The sequence below is a fragment of the Lytechinus variegatus genome, chromosome 10, assembly GCF_018143015.1.
Source record: "Lytechinus variegatus isolate NC3 chromosome 10, Lvar_3.0, whole genome shotgun sequence".
NCBI lineage: Eukaryota > Metazoa > Echinodermata > Echinoidea > Temnopleuroida > Toxopneustidae > Lytechinus > Lytechinus variegatus.
The window spans coordinates 10,434,382-10,456,451 of NC_054749.1; the positions used below are offsets into that span (position 1 = coordinate 10,434,382).

A 22,070-nucleotide genomic window follows, 5' to 3' on the forward strand; every position below is an offset into this window, starting at 1 on the left:
TCACACAGTGTTTTGGCATGATAATGAGCTTACCCCACCTATAATATAGTAAAATAGCAGAGTTAGCTGGAAATCCTGAACCTGAAAGTGCTGGGTTAACCTGGCCAGGGCACAGTTTGGTGCTTCATTTTTGCCTAAGCACAATACAGACATTTCTGTTGTCCAATCAGAGTTAAGCATTCAACCGGTGTGTTAGCTCAGTTGGTAGAGCGTCCGTCTCAAAAACAGGAGGTCAGGGGTTCAAACCCCGGCCGCATCAGACCAAAAGACGCTAAAAAGATGGGAGTTGCTGCTACCCTGTTTGGCGTTCAACGATTAAAGGGATAGAGCCTGGTCAATCTGGCGCTGCACAGCGGCTGCCGGGCCCACGATCAATTGGGCAAAGCAAATTTTCGGAGTATTTCATTTCATGTCTATTTCGAACAATAAATTATGGATTTATCATTTTATTTTTATCATGAATGACTACCACTAGTCCGGGCTACTGCATATTCTGTTATACCCCTTTCATAAACCTATCCTCTAATTAGCTGCCTAAGAGTAATGCGGATAATTCAATAAAAATTGCGTTCACAAACTCCGAAAATAATCTGCATTATTTTTACGAGCGCCCGTCCTGAAAAGGAGGATAATCGCCATGGCAACCGCACACACCCCCTACGATGCATTTGCGTTGGAAAAGGGTGACCTTGTGACCGTACCATGGCTATTATCCGCATTATTTGGAAATGCGTTCATAAAGTCAAAATCTGGTCCCGATGATGCTATTATGCGGATAATAGCAGCATCAAAATAATGCGGATAACTCTGGTCCTCCTCCGATTTTACGACCAAATTATGCTGCTATTAGCCGCATAATTGGGTTTATGAAAGGGGTATTAGAGCAGCTAGTTAGGATTGCCAGGCTATTTTTGTCCCGGAATCCCCCCCCCCCCACCCCGGCTGTGAGAGGGGTTCAAATAACCAAATTCTTTTAGGGTTAAAGATAATGCATACTAATGAAATTCGATGAAGGAAACATAATTGCTGAATATAATTAAGTCTATACAAATAGTAAGAGGCTGTAATATGACATCAAAATTCAATTGTTCCTTGGAGGGTCATTTTGTATGCATAGCTCATTTCATTTTACATGATCAAATATTTGAAATCATTAAAGGATCATTAATGAATGCAAATGGAGTAAATGATATCAGATTGAATGAAGAGGGGAAATGGAACTGAACTACCAACTAACTGTAGCAGAATAAGTGTATTCAGACCGATACAATCACCAGAATATTTGTTAAATTTTAAGAACTTGTTATTGTTAAGGCTAAAAAATACCTGATAAATATTTCCCACATTCATACCTGAAGCAGACCCTTTCAAGATAAGTTCTCGAAGTTATAAGCATGAGCAATATTTTCTTTTATTCATTTATAATAAATAACAAACATGACAGATACAATAGAATCATAATGCAAATTGCAAGAGAAATATAAAATTAAGCACCAGCCAATGCCTGGGGATCCCCTGTTAAAAAGAATTGAAATTCTGTCGAGAGGTTCTCCACATTGGCTGGTGAGTACATAGAATAGCATTCAATTTGGTCCAATAACCATGCATTCGTGTGATTCAAAATCACTTGCTCAGCAGCCCACAGCGACCACAACCAGCTACTCATCAGGTTAAAAAATTCTTGAAATTTGCTGTTGATCACACTGCAAGGATACCGACAAAAGCATCAATAGCGAAAGTTCTTTTAATTTCAACAAACTCTACCTCCTGTTTAGTGGGCATTTTCTTTCAGGAATATTACTAGCATTTTACTTTCACATTAGCAAAAATACCTGATATTTTGTGATCAGGATGGATCTGAATAAATTTTCTGATCGGTAAAAACATGCTTTTCTCAAACTTCAATTTGGTCTGAATACACCTGGTGTGACATCAAATCAATTTTCTCATAAGAGGAAATTACACCAAGACATTCTTTTGTGTGGAAGAAAATAGGTAAAACTGGTGAAAAGATCCTCCCTGTGGAAAGACACAACAAAAACAGGAATAAAAGGGAATTTGGAGTGTTTTGGGGCTCTTTCCTTTGTCGTCACTTCTGCACAAGAGAGCACTACTAGAATGTGGACCCATTATCCAAGCTCTACACAAAGATTCCAACCAACTCCATCCTTTTTTGGGGGGAAAACAACAAAATGCTTGTTAACTCTTGCTTTTCAAACACAGGAGAGAGGAATTCATCAAAGATAATCTAGTCCTTACATCAGACAGTTACTAGGTGGGTTACTATGACAGAGATGAAGGATCATTTTACAAAGTAAACATTTCAAACTAAACAAAGATTATTTTCATCTAAATTTCTCCCAGGGTAGAAAAACGCAACAATTTTGTGGCCATTTCGTATATCTTCACAAGAACAGAACAATATGAGATGTTCAAATAATCATATGTATCATGTGGGTATTACTACAATTTACAGTTATAATCATTTTTGTGTTAACATCTTTTTTTTGGAAAACAAAATGTTCATGTCAAGTGAATGAAGTTTGTTAATAAATTCAAATTCAAGTGATACTATTCATATTGTCGAATTGGCAATGAACCTTTTCAACACGTTTGAAATATATTTGAAATTATACATGTGAAGAGGGGAAAAAAATTTGGGGAGGGAGCCACTTAGAAAAAATTTTGTGAGCCATTTCATTTTTCCAAAGCTGATTCAGGCATGGTGTCGGATCACAGTTTGTCCTGCTTCTTTACAATTTGTGTAAATAATAATTAACTTTATTTAATTGATATTTATTTTTTCTTTGTTATTAATTGTACAATGATTAAATAATGTATTGTTAAATTTATCGGGTTCATCAGATCCGATCGATTCTGAGATTAACCAGAAAATGAAAGTACAAGTCCTATTCTATTCATATCTAAATTTCTAGGCAGCAATTCACTTAAGTTTCTGAGATATGAGGGGATTTTCATGGCGATGCCATTACCATTTTTAATGAAATGCTCAATCCCATTAGATACGTGTACTGTATGTAGCAGAGCGATACAACATTTTGACTGACCACGATTTCAATGCGCGCAGTCAGCCAAACCATTATATCAGCCATCGGCACGGCATTGACTTTGCACGTGAAATGCATTTTGACTGACCGTACCAACGTTCTCGCTACCACGCGTCACGGTTGTCGGGCGCCGACAACCCTGAAAATTTTCAGGGGAAATCCGACAACCGTGAACTTCCCCGACAACCGTGGCCGACAACTGTAAAACAGGCCTAGATCTACAAAAAATGAATATATTTAATAACACAATCTGCTTTTCAGATCCTAAAATAAACTTGACGATTATTTCGTCCAAGATTTCTTCCCGGGATTTCTTTGACTCACTCACTACGCTACGCTATACGATACGACCTCGAGGCCCAATCTCTTTTGTGGGAAGCGCGAAGATGCTTACCTCGCTTGCGTATCGCATTGCTCACATTATTTACGTCTTTAAAATGGTAGTAAATACGCTAAAAAATAAAGTGAGTTGAGAGGGGTACCGTAGGTTACTGGGTTAGGCAATGTAATTATTAGATTATTACGAATTTCAGTTGATATTATCACTTATCTTTTTCAAAAATAAAGTGTCAAAAATAATATCAAAATTCGATCGGAATTTAATTTTATCTCGTCCCAGCCTTTGCTACATCGGGGCTACATCGACTACATGAATTCATTGAATGCTTTTCTGATGACACTCCCGTAGATCGAGCGAATTGAGAAAATTATTCAAAGATCACGTTGATAATGACAAAGCCAAAGGAATGGATTGACATAATGTCCAACTCATTTACTTACAGCATAATGATTTATTCACATTTATATTCCGATTTTACTCCATAATTTCCAAAGTCTTGATCTCTACATCGATCTTTTGAAAGTGTTGATTAATTTCGCGACGGTGTGCCTACCAAGTTCTGTATCACCGCACTAGCGCTCGCAACGACCACATTCAGGAAACAAATCGCACATGGCATCAAAATCCTTGATCTGGGGATCCGAGTCTTCCAGAATTAGATGGAATCCAAAACATTCAGTTTGAATGTTTTTTTTTCAGATATTCATTGAATCTGTTACAATTTTCATAAGTAATTATCTTTATCAATATCATTCACAATTGTTATTACAACTCATCTTTTTAATGTGACTTATACGTATACAGTGTATTTTCATTTGTATTGTTCTTTATTACTCATGGCCTGCCAATTGAATAATGAGCGCACCTGTCACGGTCCTGAGAAATGTTTTTAATCATCACGGTGAATGCTTTATGAATTTGTTGCACAATTGCTTAACAACTACGATTTAAAATAAAATATTATTTGAAAAAATTGATTTGTGTGAAGGAGAAAGAAAGAATAAAGGGGGGGGGGGGTGGTCGTGGGCAATGTAGATGAAAATTATGGGATGTTTGTGACTTTATGGGGGTCGGAGGGGATTGGCGAAAAGAAGTCAATGTTCGGAGCGAATGAAATTAATATTCATTTACGGATGTGTCTACTGTGATTGATCATTGTGGCTGCATAATCTTTATGGCGATTGAAAAATCCACCTTGGGTCGGGAGGGGTACGTGATTCAATAGATTTCGATAGAAGTACACACATTCAACAAAGAGGATTGACAATTCATTCACAGATATTCATTTTAAGTACGAATTGTGTGAACGTTTTAGAGGATATGTATTTCGTTATTTACGCACACAATGAGTTGCTAGTATAATTTGAATATCGTTGGATGAATTTTTCAATTTCACTGATGTTATGTTTTCTATCGGCATTGTGCTTTTATACAGTTAGCTTTACAACGTCGTTAGCCTAATTACTGCGAGTGGATGATATTCATGAAATGAGTTGGAATGTGAACGAGACGCCCCAAAACCGATGGCACGTGATCTAATTAGTATTCATTATCTTGGGCTTGAGCCAATCATTGTGCTTGAACGGGTTTCCCCGATTTCCCACCCTGGAATGTGTGCCACCGTGTGTGACCTTTTAACCTGTTGTTCGAGTGCGAATCAGCTGATTTCGTGACCTCAAATATTCTTCATGTTGTTTACGCTGGTTTAGTGCTATACAATTAAGAAAATCTTTTTATTTTAATACTGTTAAAACGTGAATTTCTGTAAATTTAAAACTACACCTAAAGTGATATTGTGATGCAATTTATTGAATCACGTACCTCGATCTTCCCACTCATGATGCAAGAAAATATTTTTAGAATTTAAAATCACCAAAATATACATGTAAAGAAAGATTATTCAGCCATCATCATCAGTAGAATTCTAAAAAAATATATTCGCTTTGAATATTGACTTCTTCACCAATCCTACACACACGATCTCAACATCCCCTTGTCATTGTCCAGGCCACGACCACTCCCCTATCGCTCTCTCCCATCGAACATCTACACCCCCCCCCCCTCTCTCTCTCTCTCTCTTTCACATACGCTGTATCTGTAGGCCTCCATAATTACCTAAAAATATTTTTCCTATCAATTAACCTATACTTTCAAAACATAAATCGCAATTAATAACAAAATCGTAATATTAAAGTTTTATGAATGACTAAAAATATTCCTCACGCTCGTGATGAGCACATTCATTATTTTATAGGTGAGTATTCGAACAAACACAGCGATAATTGACAGTGATAAAAGAATCTTGATAAAAGATTATAAGAGTAAATATCATCAATAGAAATCTTATGAGAGTTAGTTTCAGTGAGTATCTGAATAAACAAAACAAAAGTTCATGCAAATTATTTAGTTAATTGGGGACCCCGTCTCATGAATACCGATGTCCATTATTTGGAACAATCTTTGGATTTCGTAAGGGCGTGACGCGGCGCAAGCTCAAAGGGCTACGCATGCGGTCCGTAGATTTAGTCGGTCATTGACATAATAAGCAACACGCATTCACAAAATTAATCGCACTTTTACAATGATGTAGCGATCTAAACATTGAAATAATGGACTTAATTTATCGATGCCATCAATGTGAATAAATCAATTAACTGTAAGTATAAAATGAGATTGACATTTCCTTTCACCTTTTTAAGTTATCAGTACCGGTAATTGCCTTTCTGCTTCAATCGCAATTCGCGCAACTGTTACGGCTGTGTGGCCGGAGAAGCATTAAACAGACATAAAATGTGGTGCATTTAGCAGCAATCTAAGCTCGTCGATATTGATATTTTCGATAGCTACCGCGCTTTCGCGCGGGAGGGGGGACACCCCCCTCCCGAACCCTCCCCCCGTGCGTGCTTCGCACGCACCGAGGCCGCTGCGCGGCTTTCGTCGCTTCGCGCCGACAACCGTCAGAGTGAACCTGGCGAGAACGTTGGACCGTACGCATTGAAATCGCATTCAGGGTTGTTGTATCCCCTATGGCATTTTTGTACAGGGGAACTCTGAACTGCTCATACCGAAATTACAAGCAAGGAGCTCTTTTGCGACATTCTTACTGATCCTTGGTTTTGTGTAAAAATAAGGATACCAATTTCAAGCAATTGTCTTTGTCTTTCCAACCATGTATTTTTCGAGCAATGAATATGTTTTAAGGCTGGGGAACTAAGTGTGAAATTTATAAACATTTTTAAACTTTTAAGTTTTCTCTGAAATGGGCTCACGTTGTTGTATGTGTGATACGACGGTTCGGATGACCACCGACGAATTGTTCACTTAATGCTGATTGTTATTGTAGATCTATTTCATGTATTAAATTGAACCGCTGAAGGATGAAGTTTATCAAATTTGAACAGAATTGGTACTTACAGGAATCCTTAGCATAATTTTCAATTTCTTGATAATAACTCACTTGAAAATATGTATTTTGAAATACTCAATGCATTGCCACTTGATATGATAGAGTTTCGCCAAAAAATTAACGTATCACAGGTTACGCCAGCACAGTCAATCATTACAACACTAATCAAACACAAGCGTGCAGTCAATCACTGCAATACACACCAAGCACAAACAGCACTATCACTCACCAAAAATCCTTGCTGAAATCCAAATTGTGGTAACTGCGCCATATTTCAAAAGTACGCGACAGATAAGTTCAGATTAAGGAAGCAGGGTCGCCAAAAATGTACTTACAAGAGGAATGCCTCTGGCCGTCTCACCAGCATCACGCGGTTCAATATAGCAGGAGTGCTGACTTTGAATACTACTCTAACTCGCACAAGATGTTCAGTGAAACATGGTTACTCTTATGTCCACTTTTTATGAACTAGACCAATAAACTTACAGAGATATGATGGTTATTCAACAAAAAACCCCAACATGGCCAAAGTTCATTGACCTTACATGACCTTTGACCTTAATCATGAGACCTGAACTTGCACAAAATGTTCAGTGATGCTTGATTACTATTGTGTCCAAGTTTCATGAATCAGATCCATAAACTTTCAAAGTTATGATGGGAATTCAACAGATATCCCCAATTCGGCCAAAGTTCATTGACCCTATATGACCTTTGACCTTGGTTATGAGACGTGAAACTCATGCAGGATATTCAGTGATACTTGATTAACCTTATGTCCAAGTTTCATGAGCTAGGTCCATATATTTTCTAAGTTATGATGACATTTCAAAAACTTAACCTCAGGTTAAGATTTCGATGTTGATTCCTCCAACATGGTCTAAGTTCATTGACCCTAAATGACCTTTGACCTTGGTCATGTGACATGAAACTCTAATAGGATGTTCAGTAATACTTGATTAACCTTATGGCCAAGTTTTATTAACTAGGCCCATATACTTTCTAAGTTATGACGTCATTTCAAAAACTTAACCTCAGGTTAAGATTTGATGTTGACGCCGCCGTCGGAAAAGCGGCGCCTATAGTCTCACTCTGCTTCGCAGGTGAGACAAAAATGAAGAAATTTGTGACTTTGTTCAGAATTCCTGATTTATTTTTTTGCCAATTTAGGATCGTATCTTTAAAATGACCAATAAAAAAAACAGAAATTTTTCTTTATCAAAGTTACGTACTTGGTATTTTTTTGCAGTTGCAAGTGCAATCCAAGAGCAGACAAGAGTGAAATCGTGAAAATCGCTTGTCCGTTCTACAGCAGCCATAAGAATATTTTAGAGCCAATTTTGAAAAAAGAAAAATAGCAAAAAAATTTCATGTGGCAGCCAAACAGACGTGCACGAGGACGATCAACTAGTGCATAAGCTGTTATTTTCATGAATTAACAATACAGGAAAATATAAACACATGAGTAACTTGAGCCCATGTCCCCAACAGCAAAGTTTTGCAATTGCAAACATCCTGTGTGGTGAAAGAGAAGAGATATGGACCTATATATCTACAAAAAATTAGGTTGAAAAGTGCAGTTAGTAATTCAATAAAATGCTAGAATTTCACTTTTTAATTTCTCAAACAAAATCAGAGCCTAAATTATTTCCAAGATTATTCTTATCAATATTTATTCACTCATTGTAATATTACAATGTATTTTTCCCCCAAATAGTTTGATTTTATTATCATCTGATTAACCCTATACACGGGTACACTGGCAGCAATATACATGTACATACTCATTAGTATTTATCATAAGTCACATGACCAGAGGCTTGGAGGTGTAAGATTCTGTTGACAAAATTCTATATTTTTGCATTTAAACCAACTTTTTAAAAAATATAATAATACATATCAAACTATGACATGATGAATTTTCAGACCTAAAGGTACAAAAAGGTGAAATTTAAGCAATTTTTTCACACTTTCTAACTGTTCTTTACAGGTTTATATTGATTTAATAATAATGTACAAAATGCATGTCAGCTTTGAGGAGCATATTTTTGCACGTTTTGCACTATTTTTTTGCTTCTCTGAAATAATGTGAAAGTATTTGATACATCTTCCGATCACAAATTTTAAAATGTCATAACTTCCTTACTTTGATGAAATTTTCAGCATTGTGCTTATCTTCAAGTCATTTGTTTGGTGAACTTGACCATTTAATATCAGATTTATTCAAATAACTGAGATACATCCCTTTAACTACTGCTATTCATCCACATGAATGTCTAAGAAAATAATAATAATAATAACCATAGCATGCGCACATATCCACTCCGAGGAATGCTCAAGGCGCCTGACAATTCATCGTAAATTCAAATATAAACAGTAAATTGGAAAATATAAAATCATATATATTAACCAAAAATATGCTCAATTTCATAAGGAAATTCGTTGCCACAGTGACCCTTATATCAGGTTGGAAACAAACTCTCCCATTTGAGTAGACTACAGAAGTGGAGAAGACAAACATTCCCCCTTCAAATGATTATCAGACAGAAGCCATCTAGAAAAAATAGAATCCTTTACGAGAGAAATGCCATATACATGTAGTACCATTATCTGCAGGCAGCGAGAGTATACAGTTTGTGAATTAGGACAGCACAAACTGAAAGTCAGTCCTCACATATTTTGTCTTCTTTTCACAGGACACAATGCATGGGTATAGCTCTGAATAGAAATAGAAAATGCATTTCCTCCATTCTCTTCTCTACCTTGTGAATGACAGAAAAATGGTCTCTTATTTCTTCAATACAATCATTAAGCTTCCCTAAACACATGTGAATACAGACTATGTTTGCTTGTAAGATCAAACCCAAGTGACTTTGGGCCTATGGTCTGCCCCCATCAACCTCCGTGGGCTCAACTTTGCACCCCTAACCATTTTATAGGGTCCTTCTTGCCCTTGATGCAGTACCATTTCACACTGCAACAACCCTTTAAAGGGATGGTCCAGGCGGAAAATAGTTATATCTTTTTAAATATTTTTTTAAATCCTCCATAATTTATTGTTCGAAAATGACATGAAATGAAACACTCCGAAAATTTGCTTTGCCCAATTGATCGTGGGCCCGGCAGCCACTGTGCAGTGCCAGATCGACGAGGCTCTATCCCTTTAATAGTTGAACGCCAAACAGGGTAGCAGCAACTCCCATCTTTTAACGTCTTTTGGTCTGACGCGGCCGGGGTTTGAACCCCCGACTTCCCGGTTGTGAGACGGACGCTCTACCAACTGAGCTAACACACCGGTATCTTAATACATAGAGTAGAATTCACTGAGCAAAATGCCGAAAATTTCATCAAAATTGGATAACAAATAACAAAGTTATTGAAGTTTAGAGTTTAGCAATATTTTGTGAAAACAGTCGTCATGAATATTCATTAGGTGGGCTGATGATGTCACATCCCCACTTGTTCTTTTGTATTTTATTATAAGAAATAAGGTTTATTCAATTTGTTTTCCTCCAAGAACTGTAAAAATAGGATTGACAACTGATTTAATGCATTTGATATTTATTGCTGCAACTTATTTCATTATAAGGGAGATATGATATTCACACAAGTATGAAATAATGAAAAAATTATGATTTTATGTAATAACATAAGAAAACGGAAAGTGGAGATGTGAAGTCATCAGCCCACCTAATGAATATTCATGACAACTGTTTTCACAAAAAACCAACTGTTGTTCATGTTCCCAAACATTAGGAAAATTTTGATATTTGCTTGTTAAATTAAGAAGTGAATTTCAAGGTTTATTTTAAATCGGTCTAATGCCAATTCGTCCAAATACAAACTCATCTACTATCATTTTGTCTACCATCAGTTTGTCCACTGTCCATATGGTTTTATTGCTCTTTTATCCACTCACCATTTTGTCTAATAACCAGTTAATCCAATAGCCATTTAATCCATGTACCATTTGGTCTAATTGGACTTAGTGGTAACTGGGCCAAATGAATGAAAATAAAAGGGAAATTAGACCAACTGGTTATGAGACAAAATGGTCAAAGAAGAACTGGTGATTAGACGAAATGATGATTGGACAAATGGTTACTGGAGCAAATGGTTATCAAAACAAAATGTTGATGGACAGAATGGCATTGGACCATGAAAGAAGACAATGTGACGAGTTGGCAATTTCAATAGGTAACAGGGAGGAGGTTAGTAGGAAAAGGTTTTTATCAAAGGAACTGTGGCAAGGGTTATGTAAACAATATTTGGTGAGCACTACTGATTTATGACAGTACACTATTTCTAAAACTTCTACCAAAAAGAAACATTGGCAGATACTGTAGTAGATTAAAATGAGATTAAAAAAGGGGGGGGGTTGTTGTCCACATAAAAGACTCTCAAATCCAATGTACCATGCTAAAGGTCAATTCTCATCCCTCTCAAAAGTACAACTGGTTCAAATTGTCATGCTTCATGAACAAATACTGTGATTTTAAAAAATCTCTCATGAATTGACCTTCACTTGGTAAATACATTTTTAAAAAGAAAAAGATTTGTAAAAATGGAAATTTAACTTTAATATATTGTCAAAGAGAGACACCGTGCATGGGTTAGCACCAAATCATTACTAATTAATACAAAAATAAGTTATTAATTATATCTACATGTATTTGAAAGATTTACATGACAATCAGTGTTAATACAATGTAAATTTATCCTCTATAAATATTTACAAATATCTTGTTTAATGTTTATTTACTTGATTACTCTACTTTTTACGGATTTGCAATATTGTTCATAGTTCCTTCAATGCAGATTAAAAAGTGTAAAAAAAAATCACCAATATCATGCCCTCCGTATCCACTATAATGTGAAAACATCCAAGGGAGATTTGCAAATATGATGCTTGGAACTCTCTTTTATGGTTTAATCACATTTCCATGACAAATTGTACATAGAAATGGGAATTCACAAGCTTAACTTCAGATCTATGCAGAATTGTATTCAACTTAAAAAACAACCATATCTCATCCATATAATAATAAACTACATAATCATAGAGCATTTTTCTAAACATTATACAAATGTTTACAAAATAATAATTCAATTAATTCATGTTTTAGGGATGCAAGACATAACACCCTCCTGCACACATTTTTATTTCTTCTCTTATTAAATTGCTTCAGAGTCAAATATAATTATATACAGTCTTATTACGTTGCATTCCTGATATTTCATTTTTCACTGACTCCCAGACTCATTTCATGTGGATATATGCCAAACTAGCATCCATATCCTTCAATAAGAGTTAATCTTTTCAGAGAAAATGATGGGGTAGAGATTAAAATGCCAAACAAAAACGTCATCATTCATTGATTTTTTTTTCTTTGCTCAACCACATCAATAGTAGTCAGCAATTGAAGCATCTTGCAACGGATGTACAGAAAGCCAGTGTCTGGTACCGATATTCTTTATATTTCAAACCCTGTCAAAATGCTATCTCAATGCATTTTTTTTATTCATCTACATGTATTCTTTTTAGTTTGGGCTACAGTGACATACACATGTTTGGCATTTGAGGTTGGAAGAGGAAATATATTGTCAGGGCTCTTTCCATAAACTCTAAACATATAGACTAGCCATTATCAAGTTCCCGTTCCCAACCTACTCCTAATTCTTTCCATGAAATTTTTAAAAATTAGTTTTCATCTTTTTTGTTTTGAAATTGATAAATTTTTGTTATTTTCATTTGTTTCTTTTTGTATTCCCTATGCAGTGGGGGAGGGAGGCTAGGAGAATGCAATATGATTGAAATTGCATTCCAATAAAGAGTAGATACACACAAAACAAAAACCAAAATCAAAGGTTATATTGATAAAAAGGTATGCTAAAGACCATAAATCAGCATACCAGTAAGTCACATGGCTAGAACAGAGGTCAGGCGACCCAATGAACTCACAAAAATATTTTTCATTACTTTACATAGAAAATGAAAGGGTTGGTTAGATGCCTTACAGGATTGCATGTATTTGTCAACATGTCAAAATAACAGTCACTAATCAACATACAAATATTTTATCTATACGCCATCTTTGTGATCAGGCACTTGTGTTTGCATAAAGAGAAAACTTTGAACATATATTATATAGTATTAAACTGCTGAAGCAAATATGCTAACTGATAGCTCAAAAAAATCCTGAAAACCCAGGCCGGGGTCCAGGGGCCCGCCCAGGGCACCTGGCGGGGTCAAGGGCGAAGCCCCCTGAAGCTGGAACATTTTCTTATTCTTTAGAGGGCTGAAATCATTAATCTACAGTAGTACATAACAAATAATTAATGACATAATTTCATATCATAGGCAAGGAAGGTGCTCAAAAACAAAAAAAAAATCATGTAACCCGTACTCATTACGGTACGGGTTAATTAACCTGCTGCGGGTTAATATGCTGCGGCCAATGGGTGCGACTCGGGACGGGTGTATGTAGCAGGTGGGGTGCCCTTTTTCACTCACTGTACTCATCAACAAGACAATCCTATACTATTGAAAATCCATAAATCACAATTTCTATCAAAATGATGGATAGTTCACACATATGAATTGATGAATACGCACCAGAGAACACATATTTCATGGTAGCAAATAGGTTTTCAGCTGAAATCCCGCGGCAGACAACCAATCACTCACGCAGCAGCAGGCAATTGCAGCCACACCGGGCCGTGCTTCGAGCGGTTCTACCGGGCGATCGCCCGACTGGGATAGCGCTGACACCCGTATCCCTGCAGGGTATAGAGCGGCGTTTGCAACTGCTACAATGTATTGCTCGCGCGTACCGTGCAAGTACACTACCAGCTTAACTTCATGCTGCGCACAACGCTAATAATTTTCCGTCTGCGCAAATTGGCCATCCAAAATTGAAATTGCGCTCTCCGTAGCGAACTCCGTGACAAGATTTGGAGGGGAAATTTTTACGGATTTCACTTTGACAATCGATTTTTTTTCCCGGAATATTTTTCAGCAAAGGAAAAAATCCGGAATTCCGGAAAAATCCGGAAAATTAGCAACTCTGAACTGCTGAAGTAAATAAGCTACATATAAATCAAATGCTATGGATATCCTTCTCCTATTGGCAATGCAACTAAGATCTGTGATACATGATTTCACTTAAATCAAGGAGTTTGGAGCTCCCTTTTATTCATAAAATTTAAAGAAAGGAGTTTATAACTCCATGCGTAAATTTTATTTTTTATCCACAGTCTATTGCAAGATCAAGTGTTATTTTTAATTAGAGGACATGATACACAACATTAGATCAATACTCATGAGCAAAGGAAACGTTTCAGGTGTATGTTTTCAGCATCCAATGGGGAGGGGTGAAAATCACAGATCGCATTGTCAATAGGATGATCTTCATAGAAATCAGTGATCTCAACAATCAACATTCAAATGTTTATATCTTTCTTATTGCTTTTCCAATTTAAACGTTTGCTGATCTTATTCTTGATTTTTTTTGCTTTCACACAAACTACATGTAACTTGTCCCAAGGGTTTAATTCTCCTTTTAATATCCATTTTTTTCAAACCCTACTAATAAATACTTCTTACAATGCATACATTGACAGCCATCAGCTCACTGCATAAAGGGGTACTCCAGGCTGAAAATGTTATAATTTGGACAGATAAAGAAAATTCAGACAAAACACAGGCAATTTGATCAAAATCAGACAAGCAATTTAAACAAAGTTATGACATTTTGAAGATTTTAATTATTTCAGTGAAACAGTCCTTGCATGTCTTCATGAATATTCAATGAGCAAATGAATGTCACATCTCCACTTCTTCTTTTGTATTATATTACAGTTTATGAAAAATATGTTTCAAATTTCGCCATCAATGAATTAAAATATGAATTGACAACTTATTACATGCATTTAATATTCATTGCTGCAACTCATTATGCACATACATCGTCAACGGTCAGCCGAATACGATACGATGGTGCAAACCCATCTCAGAGAAAATCAACTTCAAAGTTTTCCATTATTTCCACATATTTGTCCCCAGTCATAGAGTCATAGATTTTCATTGCTAGAAAAAATACAAGAATCAGAGGATTGAAGTGGGTAAGATTTTTCCTTATAAAAACTACGAATGGAATACAATGCTGGCCGCACTTTCAGCATGCACGATCAGCAAAACATAACACTCCTTTTCACGTTCAAAGTCAATGCCATGCAGATACGACAGTTTGGCTGACTGCAAATTTGCATATTAAGTGTGCACAGCTGTTGCTTGCTGTGCAACAGTACTCGTTTCCAATTTAGGATTTGTGCATTTTATCAAAAATTTGTATGGTATCGTCTTGAAAATCCCCACATATCTCAGAAACTGAAATAAATTGCTCCCTTGCAGTTTAATCATGAACTGAGTAGGACTTGTACTTATATTTTCTGCAAAATCTCAAAATCAATTTGTTTTTTCCCAAAATTGACTGAAACGAGGGTTCGCCTGAAAACCAATGACTCGTATGAAAATATGCAATAATTATGATTCCATGTAATAGCATTAAAAAAACATGGGAACATGACATCATCAGCCCACCTAATGAATATTCATGATGATGTACATACTAGTGTTTTCACAAATTATTGTTAAATTTTTAAATTCAATGATTTGGTTATTTTTCATCAGATTTTAATGATATTTTCAGTGATTTGCTTGATAAATTTTGCTCTTTTTATGTAGAGATAATTATTTTTCTGCCCTGGGTAACTGAGGATCACTTCAAGCAGGGTATTATTCTCTGCCTTGTTCACCACATGGCTCATGTAAATTAACAAGCTTATTTATGTGCATAATAACTCACACAAAGATAATTACCATGATTCTGGTGTATGAGGACCTTAACCCAAAATAAGAGAAAATTAAATTATTTCTCCCCAAAATACTTATATATAAATTTTCTTCAATTTCTATCACTAGCTAAAGAAAAAAAAATGGTTAAATAGATTTGGCATGGAATGAGAGGGAAGGCAGTTGTTCCTCTTGCTGTCATTAAAGTCATGGTCAAAATAAATCTCATAATTCAGGCATAGGTTGCTGATAGGAAAAATAATAGTGATATTCTGGAGATGAAAGTCTGAAAGTTAGCTGTCACTGTCATATCCTGTCTGGACAAACAAAATTAGCCTCACATCATCCTAAAAATGTGATACAAGTCTGTGTGTATCAAATTCTCATTCTCCAGGCTATGAAGTTATTTTGAAATACAGAGAACATAAAACGGCAATATAAGACTTTGAAAAGCTGGCAGGTTTATACTCATTAATTTCATGATGTCAAGGACACTATTTGAACTATATAAGAGCATATTACACACAGGAAATGAAAGAAAATATAAAAGGAAGTAAGGAACATTGATCTATAAATACATGATATTCAAATATTCAAGGACTTTTATTAATAGGGCATCATAGCTCAAATTTTATCAACCAGATGGACTTATATTATAATTTTTGAAACAACTGGGTCTGGAATAAAGACTTTGGATTCATATTATAATTTTTGAAACAACCGGGTCTGGAGAAAAGACTTTGGACTAATATTATTACTTTTGAAACAACAGGTCTGGAATAAAGACTTTCGATTTATATTATAATTTTTGAAACAACCGGGTTAGGAATAAAGACTTTGGACTTATATTATAATTTGCACTTTTGTGCTACATGTATATGAACGCATTACTATAGGATTTTAGTTTAGAACGGATTTGCCAAAAGCCCTTCAAATTTATAACATTTGTGGGTAAAGTCATTATTACATTTGTGGGCGATCAAAAATTATTACATTTGTGGGTAAAGTGCATTATTACATTTGTGGGTAAAGTGTTATTACATTTGTGGGCGTTATTACATTTGTGGGTAAAGTGTTATTACATTTGTGGGCGTTATTACATTTGTGGGTGCAACACCCCCCCCCCCCTTCATTTTTTTAAGGATGTGCACATTATGCTATCAATGATGCATGAAGCATTTTTATTTATTTGATGCAAGATAAAATAGCAATATAGATAAAAATGCCTTGGTCAAAGTAAAGGGCCAAGAATTTAATCCCGTATACAGCCATGGTGTAGTCGGGCACCTTAGACCACTCGGCCACTTTATGTGAAGAGGTTCTGAAAACCAGTTCAGGAGATGGTGATGAGGACACATGTAAAGTAATATTCCAAACTAGATTCCTAAACTGGTTTAGGGGAAACCAGTTCAAGAAAGTAGATGAGAATCAAGGTGAAGTTATACGAGCCAACTGGCTACTCATGTTGTCATGACAATGACTATTATTCTAGTTAAAGTGGTCATTTTTAAAACATTTGTAAGCATAAAATGAAATTCAAGAAATCTAAATCTCAATTATGTAAAGTAAATGCTATGAAATCTTCTCACTTTGACAGACAGTCACATGTCAATTAATTGTAAGAATCATTGAAGCTGATGAGTCATCCTGCAACTCTCCTTAACTATCGTAACATGTTGCAATAAGAATTTGCCATTCTCGATCAATATACAGGGGATTAATTAGCACCTCATGCCTCAGACACATCTAATCAAGCCATGATAATACACCCTAACCAGATCAAAGGATCTTACATAGCTTTGAAAGGGAACTGACTCACAATGAATGATATGTCATGATAATCTGTTACTTGATATGTTACAAAATCAAATGTCTAATCCATAACTGCATGACAAGGTATCAGAAGTTTCTTGCAAGAAATCGTCTCAAGGCAGAGCTGCACCAGCCCAAGTTTGCTAAATCTCGAGATTTTAGCCCTATCGGCCCTCTTGGCGATTAATCTCGAGATTCAAGAAACCCTATCTCCACCAGCGTAAAGAGAGCAATTCGTGCTCGAGCGAGACATCAATGCTTATGGTGTGACGCCGAGAATGAATAATCCCAAGTGCATCTGCACCTGCAGATTAGCAGATAATTTGGAAATAGCATGCTTTTTGGCAAATAATCCTAAGTTGACTTAGAATATCTTAAGACTAATCCAGTGAACTATCCCGATGATTGTGTCTCCATTACAAATAATCTCGAAATTGTCCAGATCAGGAAAACTTGGTGGATCAGAAAAAGCGTGATTATTTAAAACTTGGGCTGGTGCAGTCGTACCTACACTGTTTTGGAATGTTAATGTTCAACTATATATGGCATGCCATCTCTATCTACGTAAGTGTGCACTGTAAATATCAAGGATTTCAAATCCATCCAAAGTGGTTTTGAAATTTGAATAGTAATCAGCCAGAAAATTTGATTTTTACATTAACCATTTTTAAATCCTGAAGTCCCTGTCACACATATCAATGCAAGCATTGCATCTGACTTGCCTGTGACTCGTTTTCATTAAAATAATATAAAACATCTGATTTCCTTGAATGTGTGGGATTGTATATCATATTGCTATTAAATGAAGATTCCTCCTTCATAAGGAGAAACAAATATATTCTATATTTAATCATTTATAATACAATACAAAAGAAAAGTTAGTGTGTGACTCCTTTATAGATTGCTTACCACCAATGTGCATATTGTATGGAAGCTTAAAAGTGCCACCGAGATGTTGAGATAATTATCTCGGGAAGTCGACATCTTGATAGCAAAATATAAGATGATGAGATCCTGGATCTCATCATGTTGACATCTTTTAGAAGAGATGAGATGACGAGATCCTGGATCTCATCATGTCAACATCTTTTAGAAGAGATGTTGAGATGACGAGATCCTGGATCTCATCATGTCAACATCTTTTAGAAGAGATGTTGAGATGACGAGATCCTGGATCTCATCATGTCGACATCTTTTAGAAGAGATGATGAGATGACAAGATCCTGGATCTCATCATGTCAACATCTTTTAGAACAGATGATGAGATGACAAGATCCCGGATCTCATCATGTCAACATCTTTTAGAAGAGATGTTGAGATGACAAGATCCCGGATCTCATCATGTTGACATCTTGTAGAAAAGATGATGAGATGATGAGATGATCTTGTCATCTCATCATCTCTTCTACAAGATGTCAACATGATGAGATCCAGGATCTTGTCATCTCATCATCTCTTCTACAAGATGTCAACATGATGAGATCCGGGATCTTGTCATCTCATCATCTCTTCCAAAAGATGTCAACATGATGAGATCCAGGATCTTGTCATCTCATCATCTCTTCTAAAAGATGTCAACATGATGAGATCCGGGATCTTGTCATCTCAACATCTCTTCTAAAAGATGTTGACATGATGAGATCCGGGATCTTGTCATCTCATCATCTCTTCTAAAAGATGTTGACATGATGAGATCCAGGATCTTGTCATCTCATCATCTCTTCTAAAAGATGTCGACATGATGAGATCCAGGATCTCATCATCTTATCTTTTGCTATCAAGATGTCGACTTCCCGAGATAATTATCTCAACATCTCGGTGGCACTTTTAAGCTTCCATAATATTGTCAGTGTTTTTACAGGCATAAACCTTGGCTGATCTCCAAAACAACATTTTGAGATAGTCATGATCAAAGTTCAGATGTTTTTCTGATGCTCATAATTTCCAGCACTTTAGAAGAAACCAGAGCAATCATACCATAAATTATATCTCTTTATGATTTGCAAAATTTTGTTCACAATTCAAATGCATTTTGTCAAATATTTGAAATGAAGCACAGGTATATATTTAGGTTTAGGTCACTTTGTATAACCATGCGTATAATTATGGTCATAGTTTTTAGTGGCATGAACCATCGTTGATTTTAGGAAATGGCATAAACCATGGCATATGCACCACAAATGCACAACATCTAGGTCAAATTTTTAGTATATCAAGTTATTATACATATATACGTTGTAAACTGAATGTTAATTCAGTCTTTCTGATACTATTTTCAGTGATTTTTTTAAACTATAAATTGTGTATTCAGACCTAAAAGAAGGTCCATTGTAGAATCATGATTGACCTCTTGTGTTAAATCAATTTTTTTGTCCATGATTCTGCCTTTATAATCATCTTTTCAAATGCTTCTCTTTCATGTTTGCATACAGGTTAATTAATGATAATAATTTAGGGCATTTGTACAGCACATCCACCTTGTTACATTTAGCTGCTCAAGGCACTCCAACATTACTTGGCTAAGCCCAATAAAAGACCTTTTTTCTTCTTATGACGGATGAAAAAAAATGTCTTTGAAAACCCTGATTCTAATAGTAAAAGTGTTGATTAAACCAGTTGTGGATCCAAGATTTCAAAATAAGTGGGGAACAAATTTTTAAATATAGGGGGCACAGATGATGACTTTCTTTGATCTATGTAGCCATAGGGCCTGTTGTTCTCAATAGATTATTATTCAAATCTTGAGGGGTGTGTGTCTTGCCAATTACGTATTTCTACAGATACTCACCCTTGTTCTTGACATTGGATTGTCAAAGTCAATGCCTGGAGCAACAAACAGGTAACCATACTGGAGAGCTTTCTTAGGTTTCTGTGAAAAGAAAAAAAAGCGAATAATAACATTAATATGACATCATAATTCCATAGAATTTCAAACCACACATTTCAAATACTGTGTGTCTTATGCAATAACAATGTCATGTACTCTGAACAATAATCAGGCAGTCACTGAAACCAATAGAGTACCAAAGCAATGACGTCAGTTGCCATGGTGTCATGGCGGCCTGGTTCTAAACAAAGTAACCCGGAGCGTGTTTCTCTTAGGAGAAAATGGCTGCTATCGGAATTTCCTCGCAACCTCAGAATGATGGTAAGTTTTGCAAATACAAATGTGTATAGACAATCGTCGGCTGCGACTCTGTTTAAAACCAGCTGGTTTGTTGTCATGACAATGACGTCACACTTCGGTACTCTATTTCATACCATAGTACACAAAGTTCATATATGTGCCTCATTGAGTTATGACATTCCCATTCCAGAATCCTTTTTATATTGCAGTTTCATACCTTTTCATATTGACAAAAGATTCCCTGTTCACATCTATCAAAAGTCTGGAGTGACCGGCCTCAGTCCACTATGATTCACATACGTATTTAGTTTGGTTTGAGGCTGGCCTCATTCAAAACTGATACACATGTGTTGTTGTGATTTGAAGCCAGTCCCAGTTCACTTTCAGATATGCATGAAAGGGGTCAAAAGGCGGTGCTGCACCATCCCGAGTTTGCTCAATCTCAAGATTTTAGCCAGATCGGCTCTCTTCGCGATTAATCTCGAGATTCAAGAAACCCTGTCTCCACCATTGCAATAAGAGCGATTCCTGTTCAAGCGAGGCATCGATGCATTTTGGTCTGACGCCGTGAATAAATAATCCCGAGTGCATCTGCACCTGCGAATTAGCGCGATAATTCATAAAATAGCGCGCTATTTTGCAATCTAGAGATTAATCCTACGAACTCGCGCGATAATTGCGTCTCCATTACAAATAATCTCTAGATTGTTGATTGGGATAATTGCAGACGTGCAGACGGCCCTTTAGAGTGCATTCCCCTAGTGCAGCCTTCCATATTTAGGACAAGAGATTCTTACAAAACTACATCTGCAAAAAACCACCATCCAATCCCATGGTAAACCATTTCAATGCTTTCTGTTCTATAAATGGCATCCAATTGCCAAGTGACTCTTCAACTTCTCTCACAAGTCTTGCATCATTTGATACTGCAGTATGTGAGATTGAAAGGATACCAAGATGCTGTGTTATCTGATGTCATCATTTTGATTGCCTGCATGAGAGCATCCTGGCGTTCAAAATGCCTTGAAATGTGCTTTTAAAAGATGTTGAGACCATGCACACTCTGTTGTCATGGTTACGTATCACACAGAAGACAAACAATAATGTATTTAAACAGGAACACTGCAGTAAGGCATACACTAGATCTCAAGCCCTTTCTGATTTCTAACTCCTCATTTCACAAAATATTGCTTAACTTTTTAATTCAATAACTTCATTATTTGTTATCCGATTTTAATAAAAAAAATTTAGCATTCTGTTCTGTGAATTTTACTCTATTTAGATATAAATAGTATCCCTTTAAACGCGTAATAGTATTACGATTATAGCCTTGTTTATAATTCCTCAGAAACCCTGATTCTGGAGAAACGTTATGAAACATTGTATAAATGAAAACAATCACGTACGCAATCGTGTTTTGGACTAATCACATAAAAACGCCAATTCTGGCCTAATAAGTGGAA

General features: G+C 36.1%; 1 protein-coding gene across 2 annotated transcripts in view; it reads right to left on the minus strand.

Moving 5' to 3' along the window:
* Positions 1–20,367, minus strand: part of LOC121422455 (myosin phosphatase Rho-interacting protein-like) — a 119,692-nt gene extending 99,325 nt beyond the window's left edge. Inside the window, exon 1 of one of the 2 annotated variants that reach the window (XM_041617521.1) lies at positions 20,269–20,367. In XM_041617521.1, the coding sequence (XP_041473455.1) occupies positions 20,269–20,283 (15 nt within the window). In that variant the 5' untranslated portion in view covers positions 20,284–20,367. The remainder of the gene's footprint in view (positions 1–20,268) is intronic. The other variant, XM_041617519.1, reaches the window with a different exon arrangement.
* Positions 20,368–22,070: the final 1,703 nt, after the last annotated feature.